This window comes from Bombina bombina, chromosome 6 (assembly GCF_027579735.1).
Source record: "Bombina bombina isolate aBomBom1 chromosome 6, aBomBom1.pri, whole genome shotgun sequence".
Lineage (NCBI taxonomy): Eukaryota > Metazoa > Chordata > Amphibia > Anura > Bombinatoridae > Bombina > Bombina bombina.
This window is the reverse complement of record NC_069504.1, coordinates 816,335,742-816,346,058: the sequence shown is the minus strand read 5'-3', so window position 1 is coordinate 816,346,058 and position 10,317 is coordinate 816,335,742. Positions and strand designations below refer to the sequence as shown.

Here is a 10,317-nt window from a genome sequence, read left to right as displayed (position 1 = left end):
TTCCGCTGTAGCCAATTGGATGGAGTGTAGCAATGAGCCGGATCAGTAATCATAAGAGCATCCTTGAGATTTTTATTTCTTTTGTAGCCTACTCTGGGATGGTCCCACTAAACAAATGGGAGGGTAGGGTCACTCTTGATAATATGCCAATGTTGATCCAGGCTTGCGCCTATCTTACTTATAGTGGGGCTGTAGGCAGTCGTAAAGGTCAATCTTTTCGTATCTCTTATTTTCCACACAGCTCCGAAGTCCCAAATCAGTGACCACTGAGAGCTGTGTGGAAAATAAAAGATACGAAGATTGACCTTTACGACTGCCTACAGTGGACGGTATTATGGCCATACCCTCAAACTATCTCTAGGCACACTGTGTAAAAGCACATATGTCAAGATAGTGTGCATCTATTTATCAGAACCGATTACCCAAAGATCATTAGTCTGAAATACACAATCTCTATAGGGTTCAAAACCTACAGGCACCTATGCCAAATAAGAGAAGGGATGAAACACCAGCCCCAATTAACAAGAAACCCTATACTGGGGTACATAGTAATGACATTGGAAAGGCAGAAAGGATTATAGGGGGTATTTTCCTGCATGGAACATAGACCTCCATTAAATTAAACAGGTACAAATTACTGACGTTAGAAAGCCAGATAGAATTATAAGAATGTTATCATACATGGAACATAGACCTCCATTAAAATCAACAGTGCAGGCACTCAAGTAATCAAAAGCAGGTACTCAAGTTATAAAAAGCAGTGCCAGTCAATGATGGTGTTTAGTGCATTGGGCTGTAGAGTGTTCAAATGGTGAATCTACTTGTAAAAGTACCTTGTTCCTATCACCCCCACATTTCAATGGGGGGGATATGATCTATAAAGACAAACCGAAGGTCACCGACTGTGTGGCCAGCCTCCATAAAGTGCCTTGCCACTAGCTGGTCACTCTTCTTGTTTTTAATGGCATTTCTGATAGATGATCTGTGGTTGGCAAACCGCACCCTAGCATCATCTGAGGTTTTGCCAACATAAAACCTCCCGCAGCTGCAGTTCAACAAATACAATACAAATGTTGGATGGTATATATTTTATTTGTATGTGGGTGGCCAAAAGTATATCTAGGTACTATAGCACTACATGTTGTGCAACCTGCACACCAAAATGAGCCATTTTTCTTGCTTAGTTGGAGCCAATTCTCTTTTTTGTAACAGTGAGCGACAGATATATAGATATAGGTTACCCTCTATACTATCACAGATGTGGAATAATTCTTATTAGCCTGTGAGTAATAGTAGTACATACATAAATAATGAAAACTTAAATGTAAACTTTACACAACATGTTTTCAGGCAAAATAAATATTTTCAGCACGATTAAAAAAATGATGCTCTTTCAATACTTTTTTTTTTAATCACAATTTTTACTTTGAGCTGCAAAACACAAAATTACATTGCTACCAACACAAATTTCCCCTTAGGTTTAATTAATGTTAAATAAACAAAATACTGAGGTACTCACCTGAATATGTTTGTCGGCAAACAGATCTTCCACCAGAGTCCTGTCTACACGACTCATACCAGCATGGTGAATAGCAAAGCTATACGGAAGGAGATCCTTCAGTTCCAAGTTCTTAATTAAATAAATAAAAACACAGCTGGTTATGAGGCCATAGAATAGTTATGGTACACAACTTTACCAGAGAGAGAAAAATCAAATCCCTTACCTTGCACTGCTCTGCTTCTGTACGCAAGACTTCAGTGGAGGCAGATCCCTCTCTCAAGAAGAGTCCAAGGGTATCTTTCTCCAGGCACATGTCCCTGATAGCACGGGCTGTTTTGCCAGTTTCCTTCCTTGAATGTACAAACACCAAGACCTAAATGGAAAAAGTATATAAAACTAACATTGTTTACCACAGAGCTTTTTGTCAGTCTGTAAATTTGTGTGCACACTTCACCCTAAACGTTGTACAAAGTGCATGTAATGCAAAGGGTGAGGAGTGACTGTAAAACCATTATTATACAAACATTTTATATAAACAGTGAAGAAAATGTTTGTTTGTTTTTTTAAACGAATGTGTTACAGGATTTTATTATTGCGCTATAGCTTGCATATAACTGCGTAATCCCGGCAAAAGTTTTTAACACATGGTTAAAGGGATATAAAACACAATAATTTTCTTTAGTGATTCAGAGCATAACGTAAAAAAAAAATAAAAAAAAAAATCCAATTTACTTTTACTTTAGCTTATAGATTAATAACTGGATAAAAGACAGGGAGCACTGGGTAGTAGTAAATGGGATCATACTTAGATTGGACAAAAATAATGAGTGGAGTTCCCCAAGGATCAGTACTATGCCCTGTTCCTTTTAATATTTTTTAATTAATGACTTGGAGCAAGGATTAAATAGCAACATCTCTATTTTTGCAGATTATACAAAGTTCAATAAGGTCATCTGGTCAGTGCAGGATGAAATTGGTTTACAAGGGGGGTCTACACAAAAATGAGAAGAATGGGCAGGTAAATGGAAAAAACAAAATTTATGCTTACCTGATAAATGAATTTCTTTCTTGACACGATGAGTCCACGGATCATCTAATTACTATTGGGAAAATCACTCCTGCCCAGCAGGAGGCGGCAAAGAGCACCACAGCAAAGCCTATAAATATCACCTCCCTTCCCTCCAACCCCAGTCATTCGACCGAAGCAAAGGAGAGAAAGGAAGCAATAAGGTGCAGAGGTGTCTGAAGTTTATAAAATACCAACAACCTGTCCAAAGAACAGGGAGGGCCGTGGACTCATCGTGTCAAGAAAGAAAGAAATTTATCAGGTAAGCATAAATTTTGTTTTCTTTCTAATGACACGATGAGTCCACGGATCATCTAATTACTATTGGGAATCAATAGCCAAGCTAGAGTACACAGATAAGGGAGGGACAAGACAGGGAACCTAAACGGAAGGCACCACTGCTTGAAGAACCTCTCCCAAAAGAGGCCTCAGCCGAGGCAAAAAGAGTCAAATTTATAGAATTTTGAAAAAGTGTGAAGAAAGGATCTAGTTGCAGTCTTGCAAATCTGTTCCACAGTAGCTTCATTTTTGAATGCCCAGGAAGAGGAAACGGCCCTCGTAGAATGAGCCGTAACTCTCTCAGGAGGCTGCTGTCCAGCAGTTTCATAGACAAAGCGAATGATACTCTTCAGCCACAAAGAAAAAGAAGTAGCCGTAGCTTTCTGCCCCTTACGTTTCCCAGAGAATACCACAAACAGAGCAGAAGACTGACGAAAATCCTTAGTCGCCTGTAAATAGAATTTTAATGCACGCACCACATCCAGATTGCGCAAAAGACGTTCCTTTTGAGAAGAACGATTAGGACACAAGGAAGGAACAACAATCTCCTGATTAATGTTCAGGTCTGAAACTACTTTAGGGAGAAACCCTAACTTATTACGCAAACCCACCTTATCCGAATGAAAAATAAGGTAAGGAGACTCATACTGTAATGCCGAGAGCTCTGACACTCTACGAGCAGATGAAATAGCAACAAGAAACAAAACTTTCCAAGATAACAACTTAATATCTAAGGAATGCATAGGCTCAAACGGAGCCCCTTGAAGAACCTTAAGAACTAAGTTAAGACTCCAGGGAGGAATAACTGGCATGAACACAGGCCTGATCCTGACCAAGGTCTGACAAAACGATTGCACGTCTGGGACGTCTGCCAGACGTTTATGTAGCAAAATAGACACAGCAGATATTTGACCCTTTAGGGAACTTGCCCATAAACCCTTCTCCAAGCCTTCTTGGAGAAAGGACAGAATTCTAGGAATCCTAACTCTACTCCAAGAGTAGCCCTTGGATTCACACCAATATAGATATTTACACCATATCTTATGGTAAATCTTTCTAGTCACAGGTTTATGAGCCTTAATCATGGTCTCAATGACCGATTCCGAAAATCCACGCTTGGATAAAATTAAGCGTTCAATCTCCAAGCAGTCAGCTTCAGAGAAACTAGATTTGGATGAAGGAAGGGCCCTTGAAGTAGAAGGTCCTTCCTCAACGGAAGTCTCCAAGGTGGAAGAGATAACATGTCCACCAGGTCTGCATACCAAATCCTGCAAGGCCTTTGCTGGTGCAATGAGGATCACCAACACACTCTCCTGCTTGAATCGAGCAATGCCCGAGGTAGAAGAGCAAACGGAGGAAATAGGTATGCAAGACTGAAATTCCAAGGTGCCGCATAATCTCCGCTCCACTGCCTGAGCATGCATAACTGCAAAGGTCTGAGGTGGAAACGGGATGATGTCCATAGCCGCTACCATCAGACCGATTACCTCCATGCACTGAGCCACTGATGGCAGAGGAGAGGACTGAAGCACTAGGCAAGAATCGAAAATCTTTGATTTCCTGACTTCTGTCAGAAAAAATGTCATTGATAAGGAATCTATTATAGTTCCCAAGAAAATTACCCTTGAATTTGCAACAAAGGAACTCTTTTCCAAATTTACCTTCCAACCGTGAGATCGCAGGAAAGATAACAACATTTCCGTGTGAGATCTTGCTTGATGAAAGGATGGCGCCGGAAATAGAATGTTTTCCAGATAAGGCGCCACTGCAATGCCCCGTAATCGGAGCACCGCCAACAGGGATCCCAGAACCTTTGAGAAAATTCTGGGAGCTGTGGCAAGGCTGAATGGAAGAGCCACGAACTGGAAGCGTTTGTCTAGAAATGCAGACTTTAAAAACTTGTGATGGTCCCTGTGGATGGGAACATGCAGGTACGCGTCCTTTAAATCTACCGTTGTCATAAATTGACCCTCTTGGACAAAAGGAAGAATGGAACGAATAGTTTCCCATCTTGAAGGACGGCACTCTGAGGAAATGGTTTAGACTCTTGAGATCAAAAATAGGTCTGAAGGTTCCCTCCTTTTTGGGAACAACGAACAGATTGGAATAGAACCCCAGACCCCGTTCCTGCATCGGAACAGGAACTATCCCTCCCAGGATGGAGAGGTCCCGAACACAGTGCAAGAATGCCTCTCTTTAAGTCTGGTCTACAGATAATATTGAAAGCAGAAACCTGCCCCTGGGAGGAAAGGTCTTGAACTCTAGTTTGTATCCCTGGGACACGATGTCCACCGCCCAAGGATCCTGAACATCTCAAACAAAAGCCTGAGTGAAGAAGGAAAGTCTGCCCCCACAAGATCCGGTCCCGGATCGGAGGCAGGCCCTTCATGCTGCTTTTTATTCAATAGCAGGCTTTTTGGATTGTTTTCCCTTGTTCCAAGACTGATTGGGCCTCCAGGAAGGCTTGGACTGCTCCTGCTTGGAAGAGGGAGAGGAAGGCTTTCCATTGAAATTTCGAAATGAACGAAAAATACTCCGACGTGCCTTTTGTTTATTTTTCTTATCCTGAGGGAGGAAATGGCCCTTTCCTCCTGTAATGTCAGAAATTATTTCCGTCAAGCCCGGCCCAAACAAGGTCTTTCCCTTGTAAGGAATATCCAAAAGTTTAGACTTAGATGACACATTCCGCAGACCAAGATTTTAACCATAAAGCTCTGCAGGCCAGTACGGCAAAACCAGAAATCTTGGCTCCTAGCTTAATAACCTGAAGGGAAGCATCCGTGATAAAGGAAGGGCCTTTATCCTATCCTGGATTTCTTCAAGGGGAGTGTCTGTCCGAATAGAATCAGACAACGCATCAAACCAGTATGCTGCCGCACTAGTGACAGTAGCAATACAAACCGCAGGTTGCCATTGTAAACCCTGGTGTGCATACATTTTCTTGAGCAACCCCTCTAACTTCTTATCCATAGGATCCTTAAAGGAACAACTATCCTCTATGGGAATAGTTGTTCTCTTGGCTAGCGTGGAAATTGCCCCTTCCACTTTGGGTACCGTCTGCAAAACTCCTTGATAGAGCCTGCTATAGGAAACATCTTTTTAAATATAAGGGATGGAGAAAAAGGGATACCTGGTCTTTCCCATTCCTTAGCAATAATCTCTGTAGCCCTATCTGGTACAGGAAATACCTCAACCATGGAGGGCATGTCAAAGTACTTGTTTAGTTTACTAGACTTTTTAGGATTGACTACGACGGTAGTGTCGGAGTTATCCAGGGAAGCTAAATCCTCCTTAAGTAACAAACGGAGGTGTTCAAGCTTAAACCTGAAAGAAACAACTTCAATATCAGTTAAAGGTATTACACTGTCTGAGATTTCACCCTCAGATGCTACCGAAGTATCTTTCTCTTCAGATTTCTGGGAAGAAACATTCGGAATAGCCACTACTGTTGTCAGCAACCTTATTCACAGATTGATTACATTTCCTCTTGCGCTTTCTCTGCAGCATGGGAAAAGCAGACAACGCATTAGATACCGCTGATGACATTAGGGAAGCGATGTCTTGCAAGGTAACTCCAGGTGGAGTAATAGAGGAAGCGCAGGGCACTGGAGGTATGGGACATATCCCTAAATTTTGGGACATATGAGGAGAAAGTTGCGGCATATCTTGAACATTGTCAGAAGACTCCTGAACAGTATCCGCCTTAGACAATGTTGGCTCAGGAAAAAGTCTATCCCTGTAATGTAAAGTTCTCTCAATACATGAGGAACAGAAAGGGATTGGTAGTTCTACATTAGCATCAAAATATAAAGAACATGTAACATCTTGCAGGGTTTCTTGGTCCATTTTTATTCACCAATAAACAGACCAAATTGATATTTTTATTTAGAAAATAGCCCCCCCCCCCCCAAAAAAAAATAGTTACTGCTTTATTTTTCTGTCATTTGAAATAAACAATGGCCCCCAAATAACACCTCAAGACAACGCTACACCTCAGCTTAGACCTGCTGAGGTGCTTACCTGCCTGCCTACGAAGTATGTGACTTCTAGTTGATCCGGTCTAAAATATTTTAACGATTACGGTCCGTAACCGCAACGCTGCTTAATCTGTGACGCAGCTGATTTCCAATGCGGAACACAGGAAGTGACACCAGACCAAAAAAAGGCACGCAATAGGAACTGCCGCCGAATCTAACTCCGCCCATCGCGGGCGTAACCACATGAAACTCCCGATCGGCTAAATGTATTATCACAGCCGTCTGGAGTAAGTTAAAAAACGTACCCCACCATCACTGAGCCAGATTCTCCGTGTCCCCAGTGCCTGCTCTGCTGCCCTTAATAAACATTCCCCTATAATAGGTGAATGTGACTTGTCCCCAAATTTTTAAATGTGAAAGTGCTATCTTTTTCTCTGTATGTGTGTCCCAGAAAAAATTAAAGTTGGCACTTAAGACTTCTGCCAGGCAGCATGGCAGCTCACTAGGTTTGAGAGGCCAGTTCCCTCACATGGACCTGTGGATAGAAACACAGACTGAGTAACCTTACTCAGGCTTGCATGCTTAGGGCAGCATTAATACATGGGAGGCGCAGTGAGAATTATGTCCCACAAGTTCCCATTGCTTTAAAGCCACCACTGCTCTACTGAAGAGACTGATATGGACTACGGCTACACCCTAGAACAAAACAGCACAATCTTGCACTGCTGAAAAATAATAAAATCTTGCTTGAAGAATCTTTCCTAACACCTAACTTAACCACTTCCTTGCTCTAATGTAGGCAAAGAGAATGACTGGGGTTGGAGTGAAGGGAGGTGATATTTAACAGCTTTGCTGTGGTGCTCTTCGCCACCTCCTGCTGGGCAGGAGTGATATTCCCAATAGTAATTAGATGATCCATGGACTCATTGTGTCATTAGAAAGAAATTAGATTTAATACTGGAAAATGCAAGGTTCTATATTTTGGCCGTAAAAATAAGCAAGCGTTATTTAAATGGTACTAAACTTAGCAAATCAGAGGAGGAAAGGGATTTGAGAGTATTGATATGCTAAAGATGGGCGCACAATGCAGGGCAGTGGCTTCTAAGGCTAATAAAATACTACTATCATGTATTAAATGAGGTATTGATGAAAGGGAGGAAAGCATAATTCTGTCCCTATATAAGTCCCTGTTAAGACCTCTCCTTGAGTATGGAGTGCAGTTCTTAAGGGGGGGGGGGGACCAATCTAAAAAAAAAAAAAAAGACATTGTAGACTTTGAAAAAGATCAGAGAAGGGCCACAAAACTAATAAGGGGAATGGAGAATCTAAGCTATGAGGAGAGGCTAGCCAAACTATATCTGTTTTCTATAGAAAAAAAGGCACTTGAGGTGACATGATTGATATATAGATATAGATATATATATATATATATATATATATATATACACACACACATACATTTATATACATATATATATATATATATATATATATATATATATATATAATTTGTTTAAAAATAAAAATTCTCTAATAAAACAGGCCATGCTATTTTAACACAAGAATTCATATGTAGCTACCGCCATCAAAAAAATGTAAAGTTCCCTTCCTTGTTAAATAAACAAACCTGGTTCTTTCCGGCATGCTCCATGATCTTTTCATACACAATTTCATTCATAATCTGGAAGCGTTTGATTGCCTTCTTCTCTGTGATACCCACATAAGTCTGCTCAAGAGGAACTGGACGAAAACTAGGAACAGAGGAAGAACAAATTCTCTATAAAGTTCTTCTACTGAACAAGTAGACAAGTTATTTTATATACAGTATGATTATACATGTCTATATGCGTGTATAAATGTATCAATTTATTTATAACCCATCGACATTTATTGCAATGCTAATTTGGTAAATATTTTAAAAGGGGCATAATAGAAAACAAAAAAAAAATATATGCTCCAATTCGCACAATTCAGACGGGCAACTAGCACTGCCGATTGGATCACCGGCAGTTTCCGCGGTGAACCAGCAGTGCACCTGAAGGTCCCAAGCGACACTTCTGTGTGTTTAACCCCTTTTGAATAGGTTAAATACACATTAGTGTAGGGTCGATAGTCTTAAAATGACATGTTATAATGAATTAGAGTATGTCATTTTTCAACTATTATGACCTTTTAACTTTGTGTCAATCTGAAACATAATTTATTATTGAAAGGACCAACCAACCTTATGGACATTTCTACTGAAACACATATCACATTTCTTTTTAGCCCGCACTATGTTTCAATTAGGCACCTGTTGTCAAAGTAAAAGAGCCCCTTGGCAGGGTCCACACGAAGGAAAGTGGCCACATCCTCATAGTTTGGAAGTGTGGCACTTAGTCCGATCAGCCTCACATCCTCCTGAGTCATCTCAATGTTGCGAATAGCTCTGGCCACCAATGACTCCAGCACTGGTCCTCTATCATCATGCAGCAAGTGGACTTCATCCTGAGAAAAAGCAACTTGATGTAATCTTAATATTACATTTGAAGTATAATGAAGTATATTTTTTTTAAAATTAAAAAAAAAAAAAAAAAAAAAAGGATAAAATGCCTAAGAGTAACAATGAACGTTCTCACCTTATGCTTTAATAAAACTTACCAAAATAATGAGACGCACAAGTTGTGTATACGTCCTTTCTCCTCCTTTGCGAGTGATGATATCCCATTTTTCTGGAGTACATACAATGATCTGAGTAGCATTAATTTCCTCTTTACATAGTTGGTGATCTCCAGTCAACTCTGCTACAGTGATGCCATATGTAGACAAGCGCTAGAGAAACGTAGTGTGGCAAAGTTAGCTAAGGTATGACAGCAGTGAATAAAAAGAACCACTCAATGCAGAAAAATTGCATAATTAACAAGTGCATAATTCTGAATTTCAAATAAGCGGTAGATTTTTATTTTTTTCTCTCCCATTTTCTGGCCCCTTGTAACACGTGACAGACATCAGCCAATCACAGACTATTATACGTGTACCCTGTGAGCTTGTGCACATGCTCAGTAGGATCTTGTTCCCCAAAAAAAGGCGTATATATAAAAAGACTGTGCAAAATTAAATAACGGAAGTAAATTTGAAAGTGTCTTAAAACTGCATGCTCTATCTGAATCATAGAAGTTTATTTTGACTCGAGTGTCCCTTTAATAACAGATATAAAGAACACTCACCTTACTAAAGCTTCCCACCATCTCTTGTACCAAAGACCTCATGGGAGCGATATAAATTATTTTGAAGTTGTCAACATTGATAGTGCCATCAACGTTTATGTGTTTCCCAATCTCCCGGAGCATGCACATCAGGGCCACGTTTGTCTTACCAGCTCCCTAAAAGGCAGACAAGAGAGTGTTGTTAACAGAAAACAGATTGCTATGTTTACATCTAAGCAGTTGTGAAGGGCATTCTAATAAAACCATACAAAGATTTTCAATATCAATCATTTTCAAAGGGTACAATAT

General features: G+C 40.4%; 1 protein-coding gene across 1 annotated transcript in view; it reads right to left on the bottom strand.

The window, feature by feature from the left end:
* Positions 1-10,317, bottom strand: part of SNRNP200 (small nuclear ribonucleoprotein U5 subunit 200) — a 111,992-nt gene that overhangs the window by 88,791 nt on the left and 12,884 nt on the right. The window contains exons 13-18 of the mRNA XM_053718182.1: positions 10,030-10,185; positions 9,464-9,634; positions 9,117-9,310; positions 8,451-8,574; positions 1,725-1,874; positions 1,520-1,630 (exon numbers count right to left, since the gene is read on the bottom strand). Coding sequence (XP_053574157.1) covers positions 1,520-1,630; positions 1,725-1,874; positions 8,451-8,574; positions 9,117-9,310; positions 9,464-9,634; positions 10,030-10,185 — 906 coding nt within the window. The remainder of the gene's footprint in view (positions 1-1,519; positions 1,631-1,724; positions 1,875-8,450; positions 8,575-9,116; positions 9,311-9,463; positions 9,635-10,029; positions 10,186-10,317) is intronic.